The sequence below is a fragment of the Phoxinus phoxinus genome (assembly GCF_949152265.1).
Source record: "Phoxinus phoxinus genome assembly, chromosome: 23".
In the NCBI taxonomy this organism is placed as follows: domain Eukaryota; kingdom Metazoa; phylum Chordata; class Actinopteri; order Cypriniformes; family Leuciscidae; genus Phoxinus; species Phoxinus phoxinus.
The window spans coordinates 17,610,374-17,635,476 of record NC_136898.1 but is presented as its reverse complement, the minus strand read 5'-3'; the positions used below and the strand labels follow the sequence as shown (position 1 = coordinate 17,635,476).

The window sequence follows — 25,103 nt, the reverse complement described above, 5'->3', positions numbered from 1 at the left end:
TTAATGGAGTATATTAGTGTTACAGAACATTTTTATATTAAGAAAATAAAAATAAATCAATCAATCATTGTTAGTGTCCATACCTGTGGTGGGCTACCACACACACACACACGCACACGCACACACTGGGTCTATTGTTACTTTGTAGTGATTAACAGTGTGTCGTTTACATTCATCAACAGTCTTGGTTAAGTAGGGGTGTTCTGGCATTCTGCTGGTGTTTACCGCAGCAGGTTTGCCTCCGGGTCACCTTTATTATGACTGTGGTGGACCTGAGGGCGGGAGCGCGCAATCATCATCACCACGGTCTGTGATATTTCTCAGGGACGAGGCTCTACTGCGGCGGCGAGCACAGATTTACTCTCATGCAAAGCCCTCAACACTCTTTCTTTTTTTGCTTTGCTTACCTCTCTGGTCGATAAGCTCCGAATGATTTAAGCATTATTGCCTACATTATGCGACCGAGAACAACTTTTGCCCTTATATTCAGACAGTTAACTTGATGCGTAGCGAGATTGAATCATATTCCGTTTGATCGACGGATGACCATCATGTTTAATACTGTTGGATATGTACCGGTTTGCCGTTTTGTTGGATTCAACGGGGGAGGCAGCACGTTTTAAAGTTTATTTGCGACATGGAGTCGGATCGATAATGATTTTAATTCGGCTGTAATACCGCTTGGACTAAAGGTAAAGTCTTCGTTGGAGTGGATCCCGAGAGACTGATATCTGTGCAGTAACCGCAGGGATTAAACGCGAGTGGAATCAAAAGCGCGCGGCTGATATGGGTGAGTATTGGCATCCTGGGATACAGTTTATCCGTTACCATTGATCATTCATTTAAAAAAAAAAAGATCTTTATATTTATAATTGATGTTATATAATTTGCAGATTTAAAACATATAGTCGGTCCATTTATGTAAAATTAAACAAAAATGCTCCTTTTCCCATTTTTTACATAGCCTAGTTAAAAAAGACAAACTATAAAGTAAAACATTAGGGGGGTTTTCTGCTTTTGTATTTGTTAGATGATTCATTGCAATTTAAAAATGATCTCAATGTGTTGATAATGTCACATTTCAAATAATGTTTGGCTTGCCTGTCAAAATTATAGGCTTCTTTGTTATTTCAACGCATCAATTCGTGATTGGCAGTTCGACTCATTTCCACGAATCGATTCTTTCGAACAATTCGTTTCAAAGTAGCAGTTCGAAAAAAAATGCTTTTATGTAAACACGTGGTCTTTGACATCACAAGGTGGTATAGCCTAATGCATGTTTTAAAATATTCAGATAAAGTAATTTGTGCACACATTGCTGTTTATTTATTTTCTTTTTTCGATTTAGTTATTAATAGCCTATTGTGTTTATTGGGATTTCTTTAGTCCCAGTTTAGTTTACAATCATTATTCAATTCATAAAAAAAATAACATATATAGTTCTAAAAAGATTTAGAACCTATAACTAACTTATTAATGGGCATCTTTTGGATAAAAAGTGTGTTTTCATAGGTATTATTATCTCATGTAAAACTGCCATATGCCTACAGTCAAGATTTAATTGTTAATATTTATGCTATTAAATTTGGCTTTCACCCCATTAGTCAAATCCTCCCTCCAAAGGCTCACACCAAAATATCAGCTTATAGGCTACTCACTGGCACTCAGTTCTCGATTCACTTCGTGAGCTTTTTTATGGTGAACTCTTTCAAGCCGGTTTTGTCAACTGGGTTGAGTTCAGCCCCGAAAAAAAGCAAAACGGTTTTTAAACGAAAACGGTGGTGCGAACAACCTGAACACCCTGTTCTGATGCTAAATCTTTAGCGAAAGAGTTGCAACTATGGCAGCTGAGAAGGCCATTTTGTGTTTTTGAAGAATATTTGGAGCCTGATGAAATAGGTATAAATGTGTTTAATACTGCAAAATATGCTCAATGTTACAGTTACTGCCCTTGCCGTCCAGAATAAAAGAGAATATCTCAATCGAGAGAAGGGATTTGTGGAAACTGCGGTTCCTAATTATTGTGATCCAACATTTGCCTCGCATTTCAGGATAAAACACACCCACCAAACAAGAGAAAACGTACCTCAAATCTCAAACCCCGTTGCACACCGTTTCAATTCAAGGAAACATGTCGTTCAACCCGGAAACCATAGCAAAACGTTGCGCACCAGTTTGAGCTTGAACGTGCCCCTGGTTAACGGCTCATTAAAAAAATTCTTATTCAAAAGAATGATTTGTTAAATTGTGGTCACAAATTAGACATTGCTTTTACAGCCTACATACACAGCCCTACATACATATCCCATTCCACCACATCCCAAAGGTGCTCTAACTACATTTAGATCTGTGACTGTGCACAGTGTATCTCAATTGTCATGTTCAAGATACCAGTTTGAGATGATTTGAGACATGTGCCTTATCCTGCTGGAAGTAGCCCATCTGTTCAAGGTTCGACATGTTGTGCTTTCAGAGATGCTCTTTTGCAGACCTCGGTTGTAACGAGTGGTTATATGAGTCACTGTTGGTTATCAACTGGAACCAGACTGGCCATTATCCTCTGACCACAACAATTCTTTTTTGCCCGCAGAACTGCAGCTCACTGGTTATTTTCGGCAGTTTCTGAAATACTCAGATCAGCCCGTCTAGCATCAGCGACCATGCCACAATCAAAGTCACTTAAAGGTGCAGTAAGTGATTGGTGACAGAGCACCACAACAAACTTGTAGCCAATCAGCAGCAAGGTGCATGTCCACACATGATGGGGGAGGAGAGAGATTGAGCAAGAGGGAGATTTGAAGAAAGACATAAAACAGAAAATGTATCACTGGAAAAAGAAGGGTTATGATCAGGTAAGAGCTTTATGGCCAACGTTAATATTAAAAAGCTTTCCTGCACTGGAGAGTCTTTAGTGGGAAGACCTAAAAACGGACACAGAGGTTGCGTTGTTTCTGCTGCACACCTGAGTAACATTGATGTGTGCTGCTGTGTGTTTGTTGATTTCAAATATCAACACTGTTCAACAATGATTCTCAGAAATCGCTTACTGCACCTTTAAATTACCTTTCTTCTATATTTTCTGATTCTTGGTTTGAACTTCAGCAGATTGTCCCGACCATGTCTACATACCTAAATGCATTAAGTTTCTGCCATGTGATTTGCTGATTAGATATTTGCATAAACAATTGAACCGGGGGGTATGTTGAATATTTACGATCAGAAATCCTGTTGTGTGGGAGGAACCCAGAGGACTATTTTAAAGTCATAGTTGGGACTCTCCACGCACTAGGAACAAAACTGTAAAAAAAAAAATTGTATTCTGTTAGTGATCTCTCACAATTTGAAAATCTGATAAGATTTTTAAAATATATTAGCGTAGGCCAGCCTTTAGCTAACAATAATTAACATTCATTCCTGCTCAGACTATGGATTGCACTTAGAAATTGCCATATTGTCATGAAAATACACGTCCGCATGAATCAGATCCATCCGTGTGACCATTACATTGATCTACATACAGATTTTAAGAGCCTATGGGCAAGGCTTATATAAAACTACTGACTTTGTCATCAAATATCTCTTTTCTAACATAAAATAACTTTTCAGGCATGAAAGTGACACATTAGTTCTCCACTTTATTTACACAGACCTTGTCCCTTTCAAAACTTTTATTACCGTACTAGTTTGGCTGGACTGGAAAAAATAGGTTTTGAAGAAAGACACGTTTTCATTTTATTTGGGTTTTATTAGTATATTCTTTCAATGCAATCCCTAAAGTATAAATGAGAAAGATGTGTTCAAATTGCTGTGAGCCTTGTGTTAATCTTGAAGATACAGTACACACAATAAAAGAAACATTCTTTCTTTAGTGGAACACAAAAAAGACACCTCATTAAAAATACCTCAGTGAAAAATGCCACATAATCAATTGGTTATCAAGTAGAGCTGTACGATTCTGGATAAATTGAGAGTCAGGATTTTTTTAGTTTAAAAAAAAGATCACAATTCTCCCACAATTCTGAATAGACAACTATAAGCTTTTATCTCAGTACTTCTGTGATAATAAGGATATTTGAAACAGAAATAATGATACTGTGTAGTTGAAAAGAGTGTTGGTGAAGCTGTTTCATACCTACACATGATAACTGCTTTCTCTTTGGTCAGTGACAGCACCAACGCAGATTTGAATGTTCCGGTGTGATTTTTGTCAAAGATTTAATAGACAGGCGAAACGTTGAAAAATCGAGGTCGTGATTTTTTTAAATAATTAATTGTGCAGCTCTAGTGTCAAGTGTTGTCTCAGTCCCCATTGACTTTCATTATATAGACAAAACGTGAAAGCATTCTTCAAATTTTTAATCTTCATTTTCGGATGAACCATTCCTTTAAAAATTGGAGTACGACAAAATATACAGCTGCACAGTATGGAAAGTGCCTCTCTTAATATTGAATTATGAAAGATAAACCTTGTCTTTACAGTTCTGAGCTTCTCTTTTATCTAATTGGAACATTTAATGTATTTACGAGCAGTCGCCACCAAACTTTTAGCATTCTCAATCCTGAGCCTGTTACTTAAGTGCAAATCAATTGTCTTGCTACTGCAACACATTATTCATTGCAGTGGATTAAGCTGATTTTACAATCACAATTCTGCCATAAATTATGCTTTTATAGTATAAATCACTCCTTTGTTCTGTGCTCCACATCCTGAGCGAGGCACGTTACAGCGCTCTTCAATCTCACAATTAATGTGTGTTGAATCTATCATTTTAATATTGCAGCTTTGGTTTGACTGCGTAAATGATGTGCTTGAGTTGTGGTCACGTGTGGATGAAATCCAGAGTCCCAGCTCAGGAACCAGCCAATTGTTTGGAGCGCCGTTACTATCTCTTGTTAAATACTGAATGGATTTCATCATGCGGGGTGATCTCTTATTTAACCACTCTAAAATGTCATCATCCTAAAACTTGTTATGATCTTGGAACACATTAGGTCTTGACGTTGGTATGGAAGAGCCACGGCGGGCTTCATCCAAATAAAAATGAAAAAGATGTTTAGAAAGGTTTAGAAAAGCTTTGGTTGCAGGGCATATGAGTTTCAGTTAATTTGTATTATTATTATTATTATGGATTACTATTGTTGTGAATTATTTATGATTCTTGAGACATGAAAGTACCTCTATCCCTCTATCAATTTATTAGATTTTCTCTTTACTTTATCAAAATGATGACATTACATTATCACTATCTTCCCCTAAAACTAAATATAGCACCACAACTTAATTCAGATTCAAATTAAAACAACCTCATAGATTGAAATATATATTACACTTAAGAAAAAAACATTTATGCTATGTCCTGGCAGAAGGAAGAGGTTAATTTGTGGCCCTACGTTTCGTTTTTATACAGCACATTTTGTGGGTAAATGAATACCTGAACAGATTAATCCAAAATGATTCCTTGAAGAAGAAAAAAACATTTTTATACTGCCTGTTTTACCCCAGTATTAAAGAGCTAGTGAAATGTCTCATTACTGGGAATTGACTGTTTAGTCATGTAAAGCTGTATTTGTACTTCAAATGGGACCAAATCATGCTCAAGAGTGCATCCTATATAGAGAATCTAACAACGTGAGGACTTAAACACATCTTGCATTGGCTATGAGTCATAGTTCATCTTACTTGAGGGAAAGTTTGGACTTGTGGAGAAAATGACCATTATTTTACATTCCAAGAATAGGCGCATTTGCATTTCCTGTGGCTATATTGCTCTCACGTAAGCCATTCATGTAATATTTCACATATCAGTGTTCCTCTCAAAGTTTAGATTAGAGTTTTAATATGGAAAGTGCAGGTTTTTTTTTATTTAACATTTGCTCAGTCTATCGGCTTAAGTGATATTAAAATTAGTGTTGACTTGACAGCTGAGCTTGATGCGAGCAGCGGGATATCAGTTATATTTAAAGATTTAGTCTAGTGCAACCAATTTTAATAGGCAAACTTATGAGTTAAAATCATTTAATTCCATTCTGCTTCAAATGTTCATGTTTTATCCAGGTTTTGCCATTATCTTGGCACTTTGGGTAATAGCCTTAACTTCCGAAGCATTTGTATGAAATATCAGCTTGTCACTGTGCCAAGGAATACAGCAGCTGACTCTGCTGTATGTGCCAGCATCTTCCTCAGCCATTTGATAAGGGGTCTGCCACAGTTGTACAATGTTAAATGAGTGGCTTTTAAATGAACTAACCTTGGGTGAGCTATGGCGCATTGGCCTTCAAAGTATTTTAATTTGCGGAGTAAAAAAATCTTGTCCGGATCGATTTTTATCTGCAGTAATACTCACAGGTGGCACACTTGCCACCACATCTTCATTAGATCTCTGATTCATTCTACACTACACCATTTGCAGTCAAATACTACTGTGCTGCTGCATTTGTAAGTGGCTTGATAGTAATTATCTTGGTTTGAGTTGTATCAAAGACATTCTGAGTCTAAATTTTGGTGAGGAGCCCTGTAAATATTTAAACTCGATTGCAATTGATTGGCACTGCCTTGGTAGATAAGGATCCTACATTAGAGAGTTACTGCTATCATCTGGCAGTAGCTGGCAGTTTGTTGGTTTGAATATCAAATATTGCACCTGGAATATGAAAGTTCTTGATACCAATTTGCTGCAGAATATAAAATGGAGACCAAGATGCGTTTAGCATTACAACATTAAACTCCTGCTAGTAATTTTTTTTTGTTAGTAAAAAAATATTGGTCTCACAAATGAATATGTATCACAATAATAAATATATACATTTATCAATCAATCATTTATTTCTAGAGCACGCTTAAAACACAACCAAAGTTGACCAAAGTGCTTTACAAAGATGCAATTGATAATTTTTTTAATGGAATTAAAGAAAAAAAGAAGAATGCTCAGAAAAAAGGTCCTTATGAAAATTTCATTGTAGACCTATCATTCAATGAAGTCCTTTTAAACCATTCAAACACAACTAGATGCTAAAGAAAACTCAAATTGTTATTGGCGCGAAGCGACTGCCTGTGTGCACACACCGAAACGCAAGCACATAAGGCTGCATAAATGAACGTAGAGTTTGGAGAAAATCAGTTGCGTGTCAGATCTTTGTCAATGTCCGTCAGTTCAGTGACTGCAGCCTCATAAACCTTCTGCAGTTTATCATTAATGTAAGAGAAAATCAATCACAGCTCCTGACTGAATCACTTAAATAGCTTTAAATTGATCCACATTTTATTGATACAGAGAAGACTGCATATATTATTACTTTATTACATTTGTGTAGTATCGGATTCGGAATACTTATGTTAGACCCATAAAACAGTAAAACACTTAATTTCCTGTGTATCTGTTCGTATGTGTTTATTTTGTTCTTATTTTATTACTGACTGTTTACTTGTCTTTAAAAATGTTTGAACTTTATATTAGTTAGACTCATAGTTTATTTTGTGGTATAAAACATTTAATGAGTGTTGTAAAATTTCACTGGTAAACTTATTTATTCAAATAAAAGATTACATTGGTTAAAAAAACAAAAACAAAAAAAAACGATTTATTTATTTTTCAGGGCAGTGAAAAAAATACTTAGCACTGAGCCCTGTTATATAAAATTTTATTATAATGTGTTTATGTATTGTGAAGTGAGAGTCCCCATAAAGTGAGAAATAAATTGATTAATTATGGTCGATTACAGAAATTTTTTTTCATTGATTGACAGCACTGCTATAAAAGCATGCCAATAACCACCCCCCATCGCAAGAGATGAGTTATGCCATGAACGGACCAGAACGGAGTCATCTATCGCAAATCAAACTACAATAGCTTTTCAAGGACATCACAGTAGAAACATGCATATTTCTTGCCATTATTTTGAAGTACGCTGTCTTTTTATCTCATTATATTCAATTCAGCCTGGTACCCCACATTCATAGAGTAGGTCATTTATCATAGTATTTATAGGCAAAATTGTGTGTGCTGTGGCACTGGAGATTCAGGAGAAATATGCTTTTAGCAGCAGATCATCAATTTTAAAGGGTCATCCAATTGAGCCAAACCTTGACCTTTGGTAACAGTGTCCATTATTGTAGGATGACAGACAAACAACCAGGTAGGCTAGTTCTTGCACTTTTGTACTTTTGTTTTTTTCTTGGAACTTGAGGCTGGGTATTTTTGGACTACATTTGTATTGTTGTGCCTACAGTTTATGGACAGTGCAGTGTGTGTTTCTACATAATCATTGTGAGGGTTAATCCATTCTGATTCATTTTATCTTGTCATCTTTATCCTGTTTCTTGCTCTTAAGACTTGCATGGACAGTGGTACAACATGACCCAAACATAATGACCATTTTACAAATGTCCTTGTAGAGATGGAAACAATATGTGTGAGTGTAATGGACTACCAGTGAAGCATACAAATTGGTAATAGTCAACAAGTCAGTTGGAAACAGAAAAAGCTTTTTCCTCCTCAAAAAGCTTAAGAGGACAGGTAATAGCGGTTTGATGATTTTTCATGGCCATATGTTTAGGAAATCTATACCGAATCACTGCATGCTAACAGCAATTGACGACAATGATATGTAATTATGATAGCCTATTTAGGGCCCGAGCCCCGATGGTGTGAGGACCCTATTGGAATTGCTCTGTTTTTATTGCATGGACTCTGAATTGGTTGTATCACCGGTAAGCCCTTAAAAGAGACCAGTGGACAGTACTGTTGGAAGATGTAATGACAGTGATCTCTTGGTTTTTGTAGGTTTTTTTTCAGCCTCCTCTGAAATTTTCTTAACAGCACCAATGGGATTATAGTTTGGTAAAACAGATGACTCTGTAGTTTGCTGTGTATGCTTGGATGGCCTTTTTTTTTGCAGTAGACAATGAGTTCATGGTACACACAGTGCAGATCTTTAACTGAATGGTTATACATTAAGACTTCAATCAATTTTTCTTTGTTCTGCAATGCATATTGCTGTATTCTTTTTTCCTGGCAAAGAAAATTCCTGTTGCACTTAAAACGTATGAGATGCAAAAGATTGTAATGAAATTGTCCATTTTGCATCATTTTTTTTCCTGGCATGGATAACACAAAATGAAACACATTTCAAATAGCATGGGTAATAGCTTCAGAGTAATTATGTTTGATGTAATGATTCAGCTCTAAAATGACTAATCAATTTCCACAGAACATTATAAAATATGGCATTAAAGATATTGCTGGTCATTAGTAATATCTTAAAGTTGATTAGTTCATAGGTGATAATTACTAAGCTTTAAAAACGGTCCCTAGTAAATTAATCCAAATGACTCTCTTGGGACTCCTTCTGTAATTCTAGTCTAATTCAAAAGAGAGTGCCAAAAACTAAATAACAGATTTATAGTGATTTGCCTTATGCTGTGCAGAACTTTATAAACACTGTACATCATGTACTGGGGATTTTTATGATGTTTCGCTAGAAAATGAGATCTATATGATCTTATTCAATGTAGAATATGCATATGAGATCTCTCATATTCTGAGACTGATGTCAGAAACAAACCAATCATAAGTATTAGGTTTGTGTGTGCTAATCATGACAGGGATTGGGAAGGTTTTATTTCATGAACGGATCTATTACAGCTCAGTTTGGAGAGACAGACAAACCACAAATTCCAATTATGCAGTCCACCAATCCTGAAATAAGTAGCGAACAAAGAGGCTAAAAGATCCATAAAAAAATTATCTTGGGCAACACAATTTGTTTGAAAAGAAAAACAAAGAAAAAATCAGCATCTTTCATGTTTATGGTATTACTAATTTTATTTAATGTGATTTATTATTTCTTTCTTTTGTGAGTAGCCATCTAATAAGAGCCACATAAATCTGCATCACTCTAAAACGGCAAATTGTTGCATGTTAAATAAAACCACCATCTTTCATTAATTACTATTACCATTAACTTTCCTATGAATGGCAATATTTCAGTCCTTGGTAATATTTAACTTGTTGAACCAATAAAATTTCACCAAGGCTGCAAATGATTCTGCGTTTTCAATTAAAAATAAATCATTAAACATAAAATCTGATGGTCCCCAACAGTTTTTAAAAAATGTACAGAAAATAATTCAACTGTTATGTCAAAAAGAGAATGACCTTGAATTCACAAAAATATTGTAGGTGTGGATGGAAGCAGCATTTAATTATATGAGTGTTGAATATTTAGCTAAATAAAATTGGTCTTCTTGTTAAAAAGCATAAGTTGATGTTGTGCTGTTTCCCTCTTCAGGTTCTGTTGCTTGTGACAAGAGATTAGCAGGCCTCCTCCTCCTCCAAGCCTCCTCCCTGCTGCTGTTCAGTTCTGGGGAAAGGATGTGCCCCTATAGCTGTCGCTGCGAGGGAAAAATTGTCCATTGTGAGTCAGCTGGCTTCCAGGATGTCCCTGAAAATATTTCAATTAGTTGCCAAGGTCTATCCCTGCGGTACAATGACCTGCACACAATGCTCCCCTACCAGTTTGCCCATCTTAACCAGCTACTGTGGCTGTACCTGGACCACAATCAAATCACATTTGTAGATAGTCGTGCTTTTCAGGGGGTGCGGCGATTGAAGGAGTTGATCTTGAGCTCCAATAGGATTTCACAGCTCCATAATGTAACTTTTCACGGATTACCTAACCTTCGCAGTCTTGATCTCTCCTACAACAAGTTGCAGGATCTGCAGCCAGGCCAGTTTTATGGTCTTCGAAAACTGCAGAATCTGCACTTACGCTCCAATGGGCTTACGACAATCCCTGTCCGGGCCTTTCTGGAGTGCAGAAGCTTGGAGTTTCTTGACTTGGGCTATAATCGACTTCGCGTTCTAACTCGCACTGCATTCCTGGGTTTGTCTCGACTTATGGAACTCCACCTGGAGCATAATCAGTTTTCAAGAATTAACTTCTTTCTCTTTCCTCGCCTTGCTAACCTTCGTGCCCTGTACCTACAGTGGAATCGTATTCGAGCTGTCAACCAAGGCCTTCCGTGGAGCTGGTATACCTTGCAGAAGCTTGATATCTCTGGCAATGAGATACAGGTACTAGACCCTGTAGTATTTCAATGCCTTCCCAATCTTCAGGTTCTCAACTTAGAGTCTAACAAACTGCCCAATGTGTCTCAGGAAGTTGTGGCTGCCTGGATCTCCCTAACAACCATTAGCCTTGCAGGCAACATGTGGGATTGCGGGCCAGGCATTTGTCCTCTTGTTGTCTGGCTCAAGAATTTCAGAGGCACCAAGGACACTAGTATAATCTGCAGCAGTCCCAAACACCTTCAAGGGGAGAAGGTCATGGAGGCTTCAAAGAACTTCATTGACTGTGATGACTATGAAATTACTGCTCAATCACCTCTGTATCTGCAGACCTTTGATCCGTATTTTGACCTTACCCCTGAACCAACTGAACCGACTATGGCTCCTACAACACCGTCTCCACCCCTGCCTTCACCTGCCTCTGAGGCACCCGTTCCTCCTCCCCACCCTCGACCGGCTCAACGCCCCACCTTTCCCAGCCATGCAAATATAGATCCCAGAGACTCCCGTCAATGGACACCCTCATCTCCTGACAGCTTATTAGTGACACCAGCTCCTGAGCAAGACGTGTCATTTCACAAAGTGGTAATGGGTGGGGTAGCACTGTTCCTCTCAGTGTCCCTTGTCCTGTCTGTAATGTATGTCTCCTGGAGACGTTACCCGGGTGCCACCCGGCTATTGCAGCAAAGTTCAGTGGGCCGAAAGCGAAGGAAAAAGAGTCAGGAGCCAGAGCAGAACCTGAGCTCCCAGCTCCAGGAATATTACATGAGCTACAACCCCGCAGCCACGCCAGAAGCCTTGGAGGTGCTGGGTAATGGGACAGGTACCTGCACCTGCACCATATCCGGCTCCCGGGAATGTGAGGTATGACATGTGAAAGCAGCCTAATATCAAATCAGATCAAAACAAATGAACAACTCAGGAAATAGAGGTAAATTCTTCATTGAGCATGCTGCAAATATTCACCAGAGCAAGGGTAAGCACCTTTGACTCCTTAGGTCCTTTATCATAAATTGATAAATAGGGATGCACCTATATGAAAACTTTTGGTTGATACAATAATCATTTGTATTTTGAAGCTGATAACCAGTATTGGCTGATGTTAGCTAATAGCTAATAGTAGACATTTTGTGTGATTGATTGCAACACTCACCTTCAAATTGCAGATCTCTATATGTTTATATTGTCAACCATCATATTAAATATATCTGCATTTTTTACTTGTCAGACCAATAATGATAACATTAAAAAGTTATATTTATTGGTTGATGCCAAAATTAACGCAGATATGTTGTGCATCCCTAATGTTGTTGTACAAGGTAAACCATAAACCAGGAGTCAATGGTTCCTTTACCAAAACTTCATTGCACTGTTCCGCCCCACACATCTGCATCTTAATTTTGGCCTCATTAGCAATTTCACTTATGAAAGGCTTCATTTTTGTTTGTCCTCATGATTATGATTATGAACACTTGAGATGTAAAAGGGTTTCTGAAAATCTCTGATTTGATACATGATGATTTATCAAAGAGTCAAAGCCATGCCTGTTGCATTGGGAATGGGTTTGCATAATTTAGCTTCTGAGAGTACAGAAATTGTACTGTAAAAAAAGACATTTGTTGATAATTAAAATTGCAGTGTAGGCTAATGATGTATGGATTGTCACAACCCATTAAAGCATGCTAAATGACTCCTTCACTCTCTAATGTCATCTTTAAAGCATCTCTTTATCTGTCGAAATCCGTAAGTGTTTTTTATGTAGCTCTTTTGGAAGATTTTAAAGGCTGCATTTTAATTTTGGATATATTTCATGTACCAAACAATGACCGTGGAGACATGAATGTGATATTTGAATCATACTGGCATGGCATTGTTGCAGCTAGGGAAATATTCTAAAGTTTTCGACAGAGTTCATAACAGTCTTAAATGTGAAGTGAAGTAAAGATGATGTTTTAACAGTCATGCAAAATCCCACGATGCGGCTCTGCTTCAGTTCAGCGAGGAATAGTCAGTAAAAACCTGTAATATTATGATTTTTGTCTTCCCTTATTTGATGTTCTATTATGTCTCACCACAAAGAGATAAATCTTATCAATGGATGCGTTTGATAAATATGTCAATGTGTTTGGCATGCTTGATAAAAAAATATTTAGACTTAAAAGAGAAACTGTATATGACAAGAAACCAAAATACTCAACTGGAAGTTATGTACTTATTCAAATGAGCTAATGGAGGTAACCAAACATCACTGAATAAGAAAAGCTATTAAACTCTGTAAATGTTTAGTTTGAGCAATGAAATCACTGAGTTGAATTAATGAGGCAATGAACATAGAGAACAGGACAAACAATGAGACGTGCTAATATAATACCAGACAATTCAAGTTTCCATTTAACTGATCCTTCAGATTTTCTTGTCAAGTTTAGTCTGTTATTTTAAAGATTATGTATAAAACACCATCTTGGTGAGCGGGTGGTTACATGACAGATTCGTCAAAGCACTATTGTTACCCCATGAAGATACATCTTGTGCTGGATTGTGAGAAAGTAATATATAACTGTATTGAACCCACAAAGGAAATTCAGGTATTGCAGCATCTAGACTTCTTTAAAAAACATATTCAGTCGAGAGAAAGTTGCACACCTTGATAGCAGCGGGGAAGAAGGTACTCCATCCATGAAACCCGATGATATGGATGGTTTTCATGATTTTTTGAGAGCCTGGACAGCATTGCCTCATCCACCACCTGCAGGGGATTGGGGATTGTTCTTGAACCGAGGTACCTTTCTTGATTAAGCTAAAGCACTGTGTCACCTCATGTCTAGGTGCTGCAACCCTTTCTTATACAGGCAGTGTGTATGTGCCTCCCACTCTAGTTTATTGACCGAGTTGACCCCAGGTAGGCCTATACCACCCCAGTGTCTTCGCCATTGACGGAGACAGGGCTGAATGGAGTTCTTTTCCTTCCAAAGTCTCCTTACCAGTCTTAGAGGAAGATTTTGAATAGAAGCGACCAGTATGGAGCTATTCACACCGGATGCAAACTTTCGCCCGCTGAGAAGTTTATTTTCTTTGGAGAGGGTGTTATTTTTTTTCTCGTCCTGCAATGAAATGCGTCTACCATTCCCGCTGCATATACCAGAGCAAAACCGGTTGGCGAGTTGCTTGAACAAATTTTCACATTCACACATTTGTATGAAGGTAAAAGAGTAGCAAAACTCGAGAGCACGTACCTGTAGATGTGAATTTGAGAACTTGTACAATAAATCTTCGTACTTGTACTTGTGTAAAATGCCATTCACAGAAATATAATGACAGACCCCATAATGAAATGTAATATATGTACACATATTTAAAATATATATGCCCATATATAAAACCTGTTAGAAAATGGAACAATTGACATAAAACCAGCCCATATATTTTATGTATGTATAATAGTGTTTTTTTTATATAGATGTCACATATATAATTATCAGTATTTTATTTATAAAAGATTCGAAAATATGTATGATATGTAGACTTCATCTGTAGACTTGAAATAAATAGTTAAATAGTAAATAGTTTGGCATACATAAATTAAACATATTGGTGACATATATGGTCAAAACATACAGTATTATATAAATAATAATCATATACATCATATTAATATATGTCAATATACTCATGTAATATGGCAAATTTATATATGTTAAAAACATATATCAACATATATGTAGAGATATGTATATATGTGATAGCGATATATTGTCTTATATTTAGCATATATGACGGCGTCACTAGCGATATAGGGACATATATGTCATATATTACATCTCCGTATGGGACACAAACTTGTAATATATATTTGCACTTATTCTTACATTCAAATTTGCAGTACAACCTTAGGCACTTGCAACTTGTCAAATCTGTCACTGCAATTTCTAATTTCTCGCTCTGACTTTTGCTACTCTTTTCGCAATATACAAACTAACTTGTGGACTTGAAACTCAGTGGCGGCGAGAGAGAAAGGAGGGCGGGAGCGGGGGTGTTCAAAGGAGCCGTTTTATTGGTTCATAATTCATAATTAATTATACTTTTACATGTATATCTCAATTAAAATTTAGTAAAGGTATAGTTCTCCCAAAAATGAAAATTACAGCATGATTTACTCACCCTCAAGCCAGCCTAGGTGTATATGACAATTTTATTTCAGACAAATACAATTGGACTTGTATTAAAATATGTCCTGGCTAATTAAGCTTTATAATTGGAGTGAATGGCTGGTGAAAATTTGAAGCCCAAAAAGTGCATCCGTCCATGATAAAAAATACTCCACCGGCTTGGAAGCTTGGAAGAGCCAGGACTCATGGGGTAATTTTCATTTCAAGTAGAATGAAAGTATACTTTCTTATTTTTAGTTTTAAAGAAGTACTAAACTTTAAAAGGGGCACGTTTGAAAAGACCATTTAATAGTGATGTATTTGGTGTGAAAGGGCCTTTACTTTTAGTCTAAAGAGATATCTTCTTAAGTCTTTGTCATCTTCAATGTGTTCAAGTTAAAAACATCTAATTTTGACTCATTAAGCACACTGTAACCTCAGGCAGTACAACTTTTAAGGAATGAGGCTATGTATCTCTTTATTCTTATGATTAAAGTTCCTTTGAAACACTTAAAAAGAACATGATTAGAGCAAAGTGTGTGGTAGCAAACATAATTTAAATATAACGGTATCACTTACCAAACCTTTCAGTCTCAGTAGAAACATTTTCAATGATTCTTTTTGTTTTTGTTACTACACCGGTTTCGACCGATGTTTAATAATACAAGAGCAGGCGCCCATTCTGCTTATGCAAGCTCAGAACTGTGCCAGGTTCAGAACTGTTCATTTCAGTCCATACACAGTGGAGGTCGTCCCTGTGGATGCTGGTAAGACGCACTGATCATGAGCAGGAAGCAAGTATCACAGTGTTCTGTAGCTTTTGGTCTGTAATGGAATCTGCAGCGGTGAGGAGAAAGAATGAAAGCCCAGGCAGCTCTTTGGACTTGAATGAGCTTATTCATCTTCTCCTTTCCCACAGAATGCATTAGTACGATTCAGATATGTTGGGTTTAAACTAGCAATAGATGAAAATAAAATCACAGTGTGGCTGGGGAGCATGCTTCAAATATCTATGGAATATGTAATGTAATACACAATCTGCCATTCATTAGGATCCTAATTAGAGAGACTGATTATGGGCATTTTGAGAATATGTCCGCTTTTCCACATAACAGTATTGTTTATTCAAATGTTTTTGTAAATTATTATAAAATATATACTATATATACATAGCTTATGTCATTATATCAGCAGAATACCTTGACTGACCAATCATAATCAATTATTTCAGAGCGTGTTAAACTACGTGGACAATTCTTAATAAATGTTGTCAAAAGTGCTTTATGTAGGCACCATTTGCTAAAAGTTCCCAGTGCTTTAACTGCATTTACTAGAGTTTTAAGCAGTGTACTGAACCCACTGTGCTTCGATATATATTGTGTGCTTAAATTCAGTCCTTGGCAGGCTGTCAACCCAATAACATGCAAGGACAGAGACATATTTTTCTCGCTCAAACTCATGGAGTACTTAATAGATTCTGCCAGACTTTTAACACACGAACAAAAGATGCAGCTAAGTCAGTATAAATGAGCATGAGTACCTTACAAAAATGTGGCCCTGACGTGATAAATGGGCCTTTCTGATAAACAGAATGTCTTTAACCCTTGAAGACCCACTGTAGCAAAATTGCAACTCTTGTTTACAGGTTTTCCAACCGCTTTGGCTCAATTCTCAAATTAGATTTTTGCCCCAAAAACCATAAGTTCAGATCTCTGAACCGTTCGTTTCTCATTCACGTCAGATTTAAATTTCTTACTGATTTAAGCAAATTTCATGTTTTGGCATGTGTGCAAAAGAGTAAGTATTGTCTACAGTTAGTGCAATAACTAAATCCACATGGTTGTTGATCAAAACTGATAAGTTGATTATCAGTGAAATTGTGAAACTCTTCACAACTTAATACATTAATTCGTCATGTGAGCCTTCACATGCTAAACAATCCATTAAATTGTTAAAATATGTCAGACATGCATGTATATTCCATAAATACATATGACATGGAATGGTTGTGAAATTTGCTAAATTGGCAAATGGCCTTCCATTATAATGAAATAGGAATCACAATCTTTCCAATCAACCAATCAACAGTATAGGCTATATGGAGTTTGGCCTGCAAAATCACTACCATTTTTGAACATCATTTGAACATTTTTTCAACAAGCATATATAAGCTTACAAACTTACGACCTGACAACCCGATGGCAACACCTGGAACTCAGTTTATAGTGGATGGTCAACTGTACGAATAATAATGGGCATTCTTGGAAAAATAAGTATGAAAAATGTCAGAAGGACCAGTCTGATCAATACCAATGATCTTCCCAGCTACCTCTACAAGGCTACTTAGCCTGTTTTTGTTAGTCAAACTTAGAGTACCATACCAATACAAAAGTAAAGGAGCTGAAGAGAAAACCGATCGCATCACAACACAAAGTCCTCCATGACAGGACCATGCCCCAGATCCTGTTTGTGCAGAAGACTGACACAATCATGGAGTCATACACATATTTTATAATATAACTGTTCTCATACCTACTCCGACAATCATTGGTGTACATGATCAAGTCACCTTCATTTATATAGCGCTTTTAACAATACAGATTGTTTCAAAGCAGCTTTACAGTGATAATAGGAAATTAATGTAACAGGGATTGTTTTGGCTTTACAGCAGCTCTAGAATAAAATTATTGTCCTGATAAAGTACGTTTTTGATTGATTTACTTCCGTTGAAAAGATCATTAGTTATTAACTTGGGGGCTGCTTACACAACACCGTTTTAACTGAAAACAGAACACTTTTAATGCGTTCTGGCCATTAATTTGCGCGAAAAAGGTGTTAGGTGGCTCAAGAACACAAACTTTGAAATAGGTTCCATGGTGCATGTATAGAAATTACTTGTCTGGCCTGCCTAATACAGATTGTTTTGTCCTTTCCGCGGATCCATGCGAACTTGAATAATTTTGATACGGTTTTATCTGTACAGAGGTAAAAAGAAGGGAAGGACGCCTTCACAGGGCAGAGTCTGATTGACACTTCAGGGCTGCGTTGTCGTCATGTCTAGGCGCAGGTCCTTCATTGATGAACACCATTAGATCAGATGAACACCATTGACTCTGACACACTGAGGACGTCCTAATAGAAAATCCAAGATCCACCCAACAATTTTGAGATCCAAGTCAAAAAGAGAAATACGTTTCTCTGCCAACAAATGGGGCCGTATTGTATTAAAGGCCAAAGAAAAATCAATAAATAGTAGCCTAGCATGGGTGTTTTGAACAAACAATTTAACAAAGTAAGGTTAGGATCCTCGACACAACTGCCCTGTCTAAATGCAAACTGCAGAGGATCAAGACTTAGACTGCTGTAAAACAAATTCCCTTCACTACTCTCTCAAAACACTTCATAACTATTGAAGTAAAGTTATCCGCCTTAAATCATCGAGTTCCCTTGGAGCCCTAGTCTTAGCTACAGGAACTATAATATATTTTTTCTCTCTCCAGATTTCAGGGTTTCTTTGTAGCTTGAGTGATTGAGAATTTTTTTTTTATGAAATATCTCACACAACTGTTCAGCACACGTGCGTAACACCCTTCCTTCAATATTATCTGGACCGGGACTTTTATTATTGTTAACACACTGTAAATGACCTTTAACCCTTTGCACACTGATATTAAAAGCTTGACTGCTTGCAGTCCTTTGTTTTAAAACGTCTATATTATCATCAAACCTTAAATAGAATGTGATCAGCTCATTAGTAAACTTTTTCGCTGAGCTAAACACATTCAATTTAATATCCCTATCCCCTCTTCTTTACAGCCTGCCATTTCCTTCATATCTTGCCAGGCCGGTCTTAGATTATTACCACTTAATTGTTTCTCAATTGTATCCTTATATTTAGTTTTATCCTTATTCAATTGAACTGTCACTGCCTTTTTCAATTCCCTAACTGCATTCAGATCACCCTGTTTAAATCCTGCCTGTTTAAATCTAAATCCAAAATCTATAACCGTTTTGTTAGGAATCATCATATCTGTACAGAAGGACACATAATCAATCACACACCACTTCTGTGAGTTCATCAATATTTTCAGACGCAGTTTGGAAAACATTCCAGTCCGTAATTGTATGGCAGTTCACATACTGATAAAAGTCACATCTTCTTTAAATTGCAATTATTAAAATCCCTGAGAACAAAGTTTGGAGCATCTGGAGAGATTGGTCTAAAATTTGATACAACTTTACTAACATATCCAGTAGCAGTTATGCTTTTTGTTTTCGGGTGAATGTAAACAACTGTAATACAAATCTGTGGAAAATCTGTCCCTATAGGTGTAGGTAAAAGAAGCATGGTCATTCAAAAATTCTACCGGGTTTCTACTGATACAAAGCTTAATGCTAATTGGTGAAGTTTCCCTTTAACGACACAGACAACAACCTGTCCCAAAAACCTGTCCCTAACCTTACCTGTATCCCTCCTCAATAGCACTAAAAGTGTTTTGCAATACGATATGAACACAATAAGTACTACTTATTTTTTTTGTAAGTACATAGTAGATAAGGACACCTTATATAAAGTGTGACCAGTCTATTTTTTGTTTGTGTGCTAAATTTTTACCTACTGCTAAATTACGTGTCTAAAAGCGCAGTGTGAGACACATTAGCATTCAACTAGACAAAACTGACATTCTTGTACAGTGTAGAAACAGACAATGTCTACTAAAAAGTAGAAAACACGTGACATCTGTATAACAAATATTTCCATGGTGAACAAATATTCAAAATTCTATATTCTAAAAGTGCCAAGGTGATGTGGAAAAGAGTGCCAAAGTGAAAACTATAAAGCCTCATTGTTGCCTCTTTTTAAGACACGTGTGAAAGCACTTCAAAAAATGCAAGTGTAAAAACGTAATGGAAGTTTATGTTTACTTTATTATTATTCATTTATTATTTTAAACAAAATATGTATTTTTCAAAATAATTTGGACTCTAAAATTGCTAAACAGTCAAAGCCATTTGCCTAACTAAGTTGAGTTCCAAATTCGAAGTAGATATCACACAAATATGTTGGGTTGTTTTAACCAATGTTTGGGTCAAATATGGACAAAGCCAACCGTTGGTTTAAAATTGTATAGACAATTTTTGGTAACACTTTATTTTGTGGTTAAATTCTCACTATTAACTTGTAGTTTATTAGCATGCATGTTAGCTGTTTATTAGTGCTTTTAAAGCACATATTAATGCCTTATTCTGCGTGACCATATTCTACATCCCTTAATCCTACCAAATACCTAAACTTTACAACTACCTTACCTTAACTATTAATAAGCAATAACTAGGAGTTTATTGAGTCAAAATTTGTAGCTAAGTTAGTTAGTTAGTTAGTTAGTTAGTTAGTTAGTTAGTTAGTTAGTTAGTTAGTTAGTTAGTTAGTTAGTTAGTTAGTTAGTTAGTTAGTTAGTTAATAGTGAGAATTGGACCCTAATCTAAAGTGTGACCAAATATTTAAACCCACCGGTTGGGTTTGTCCATATTTGACCCAAACATGAGTTGAAACAACACAGCATTTTAGAGTGTTCTAAAAGGTTTAAAAGTACAGTTTCCATGGTAATGCAGTGCCCAATTTCAAAATGTTTTTTTATGTGATGAATTTTGAGTATGCGAATGATACCTAATTGTGATTAGAGGGAAATTATAATAAAAAAAAGCCTGGCAGCATCTATGAAAATAAATAAAGCATCATCAGTGCCAATGTTTGGTTCTGTGGAGATCACTGATAGATGAAATGACATGATTGGATTTTCAGCAGCATCCTTCCCTACAATTCCTGTATGACATCATGCGAGTCAGATGCATCACTTGTCCGTTGACTCTCATTATCTCATAAGCTTAAAATGGCCATGTACTTAATGCCTCTAAATGTCAAAGAGGCCTCATTATGAATGTTAGGAAATGTATGATTCACATTCATTATATTTTTTAAAGTTCTCTCAAGACTCGCTGTTCTCTTAAGATCAGTTGTTCTCCACACCTCCTCAAAGTACCCTTTAATCAAGCTTCTGTGGAGATTAATAGTCGATTGGACTTTTAAGGCACTTGAGACTGTAAAAGCAAGTGATGAAAGAGTACAAATAGTTCAGTTTAAACTGGTAACAAGATAAGTTAAACACATATTTCAAACTTCTGCATGTTTCTCCTTCTACCCTTAAACAGGCTGCAAAGCATGCCAACGGCATCTCTTTAAAAATAAATACAAAACTAGGCCATGAGGTAGTCAGGTGAAAGAAATGATGTGTGGGACGTATTAAACATATTAAGCCAAAAAAAAAATGACTTTCTCTTTCTAATGAACCAAGCATGAACGTCTTAACTCAAATCATCTTGTTTGCATGTTTAAATGACTCTAGGCTTTTACTGTGGGTCTTGCGTTGTAGTAAAGAGCCCCAGCTGGAACCATGTATAGTCCTCAGGCAAAGACAACAGGAAAGCCTGATTTTCTTTTCCCTTCTTCTTGGTGGAGATTTAAAATAAATGCGCAGTTGTGATTTTATGGAGAGAGAGAAAGATCTACTGCAGTGGTAAAACAAACAGCAAAATGAGTAAATTGACCAGCTGCTTTCACTTTGTGCATGTTAAAATATTTAAACACTTTAGATTGGACATTCAATTTTTCATTGGATGAATGCACAGATGTACAGTAGGATTCACACTATAGCCCCATCATGCTGATCTTTAGTGCAGCCTCGGTGTTTAGCCCATACACATCTTTATTATTAAATACAGGAAGTATATTTAATAAAGTTTTTTTTTCATCTACTGTTTGTGCATCTCTTAGCAAACTTTCATTTGGATAGGTCAATGGAATCTTATGATGGCGGTAGAACACTAGGATTCTTGATATTTGGGTTTTCGATCCGTCCATCATCAGAGTAAATATTTACCAAAAGAGCTTCAATGAAAATGCAAGGACAGAATACAGAGAAATAAAGGATCTGTAGTCTCTGAGGACTGTGGTTTACTACATTTTAGTATGATTTTCTGGAATGGTTGTTCTATTCAAGAGCCTTAGAAGTCTTTATCACTAGTCCGAGTCGAGTCTCAAGCAATTTCATCGAAGAAAAAAAAAAACTCATGTAAAATCCTATTTACAAAGTTATTGTATAGACAAATTATATGATCTTTGCAATAAAGGTCCCAAGATGTAATGGATAATGTACATCAGGCTGTTTATTATGGTATAGTCCTTTACAATGTACAAAACAATTGACCAACAAGAAAAACTGTACAACAAGAGACACCGGTCGTGGTTTATTACACAGCGTTGCTATTGACGACAGTCATTATCAGAAAAGATCAGACATCAGAATGTTTCCAGCTGTTTAAAGCCGATAGAAAATTGTATGCATGCTGATTGTAATACATTAAATAAAATATGTGAAAAACTGTATGCATTAACTCTCTATCTCTCTCTCTCTCTCTCTCTCTCTCTCTCTAAAACGTAGAGCTAGGTTTAAAGGATAGATTTTTTGTTCATGTTTTTTAACAGGCTGGCAATCCAATAACAGGCTGTTTTTAATTATTGAATTATTAATTTATATTTTCTTTGCATCTAGCCAATGTTACATTAATAAATCAAAATTCAAGTCAGTAACTCAAGTGCAGTAACCATCTCTGCTTCATAGGTCATTTTTTCTTGTGTACAGTACAATCAGCTGATGCATATCACTGTAAAAAAAAAAAGTTGCTGACTTAAATTTTTAGGTACAATAAACTTGGATGTTTAAGTCAATTCAACTTAAATTACATTAAACTGTCTTTAAAAAAATGAGTTGAAACTTGTAGAACTTATAAAAGATGAGTAAAAGCAATGTAAAATCATGTTGTCATAACTTTGATATAATTTGTTTTAGATTATAGTGAAACGCTTTAATATTTAATCAAGTAGCTACAATGTAACAGCATTATTTAAGGTATATTTTAAAGCTTCATCTTTTAGTTACTTAACAAAATAATATTCTTTATTCTGTAATAAGCCTAAAGGCTTTTATGGAATTTAGTTAGTTCCTTTATTTCATTTTATTTTTTTAATATGATTGGTCATATTTTAAGAGGTCTCTTTCAGCAACTTTTGCAAATCTCTGAATTATTGAAGGCTGATGAGCAGTGCACGGAAAAGATGGTTGAAGAGATGTTTTTTATTTGATTTTTTGGCCTGCGGGCACACAAATGCATGTTTCACATGGAGGCTGCAGTCCACTGAAATGAAACAATCCACAATCTCTTTCTCTACCTCTTTTTCTTATTGTGCCACAAGGGACAGAGGTGCTTTTATGAAATAGTTTTTTTTTTTTTTTTTTTTGGCTCTTCTCACACTGACTATGATTTGAACACAGTAGATATGACTAATGGGAAATAATCCAGTCTTTCCATGGCTCTATAACATTTGTCTTTTGGGGTTAATTACTCTAGATATGTGTATTTGTGTGAGTCATTCTACTGTGCTGTGTGTAATTGGATTTTTGACTGGGTTTCATGTTGGTCTGAAGGATCAACATTTGAAAAGTCATGTTATGATCATGTGCACTTTTATACATGTAGCTTACAGTATTGCTCTTGATTCGATTTTCAATCATTCTAGATCAAGATAAAGTGCTGTAATATATATATTTATTTTTTAAAGTAGCTAAAGAAAGTTGCTGATTGCTCAGAGACATATTATAATACTCTCCCCTATATTTAACACACTAAATTACAGGATGTTATGGCAACAATGTGCAGAAAAAAGGTATGGCTAATTAGTTTGAAAATCCTGTACATGTAAAATAAGAAATAGAATTTGATGGAAATCATGACACATTAGCATCATTATTGTTAGTGGAAGAAAATATGTTGTTGTTATTATAATAACTCTCTACTGAATTTCAGTATTGCATTTCTCAAGATTAGGAAACAAAGATTAGCGATATCTGTCTTGTGGTGAATAATGTGTCCGGGCGCTCAGATGTGGCTCAGAAGTAATGAGCTCAATAATACAAAAATAAATAAACCCAGCCCCAGGGTTTCAGACGGACCGCGCTGTCCTTGGATCAGAGAGAGTTGAGGGAGAAATGCCCCGTGTGATGTGATTTGTCATAGACAGTGAACGAGTCCCAGGGTCCCGGCATAGAGCGAACACTGAACTTTCTTTTATAAGACATACAATAGGCCTATAGGCTACTTAGAGTGATCTATTGATGATATATTGACAGTCATTTTGTTGGTCAAATTAAGCAACAACGTGAGTATTGTGATGATATTAATTCGGTTTTTATTCAGCCATTAAGTTTCATAAGGGGAATTTCATTAGATTAGTTTCATGATTCTTCCTAATTTAAATGGTGTAAGATCGGTTCATTTCCATTAATCAGTTCAAATGAATCGATTCAAAACTTTGATTCAGAAATTCAGCTCTCAGATGATTCATTTGATGAATCAAAGATGTTGATGGAAGTCCTCATCAGTATTGTTTTAGCTAAAACAAAAACTACTAAAAATCTTTTTGTATTTTAAATTAAGTTCAAATGAAATATAAATAGCCTACTAGAATAAAAACTTTAAAAGTGAAAATGAGAAATGTTACCTTGGCAACATACTATAAGGAAAACTGAAATAAATATGTATTAAATCTATATCAAAATATAAAAAATTTAAATGACAAAAGTTAAAAAACTCAAAAAAAATAAAAAAATCTAAAAAGGGAAGTTAATTCAAAATAAAACTAAAATAACACTGGTTTTATATGTAAATTATGCATTTTATTGTTAAATTAGATGAGATAAATGTATTAAAACTGCCTAGATTATGTTTATTAACTAGATTTCAAATGTTTTGTTCAATAATCTGGAAAAAATAGTTA

General features: G+C 35.9%; 1 protein-coding gene across 2 annotated transcripts in view; it reads left to right on the top strand.

Moving 5' to 3' along the window:
- The first annotated feature begins 315 nt into the window (after positions 1–315).
- The window catches only part of lrrtm4l1 (leucine rich repeat transmembrane neuronal 4 like 1), a 32,459-nt gene continuing 7,671 nt past the window's right edge, over positions 316–25,103 (top strand). Inside the window, exons 1-2 of one of the 2 annotated variants that reach the window (XM_079600297.1) lie at positions 316–790; positions 10,288–11,930. In XM_079600297.1, coding sequence (XP_079456423.1) covers positions 787–790; positions 10,288–11,930 — 1,647 coding nt within the window. In that variant the 5' untranslated portion in view covers positions 316–786. Of the gene's footprint in view, positions 791–10,287; positions 11,998–25,103 lie in introns of both variants that reach the window. The other variant, XR_013796197.1, reaches the window with a different exon arrangement.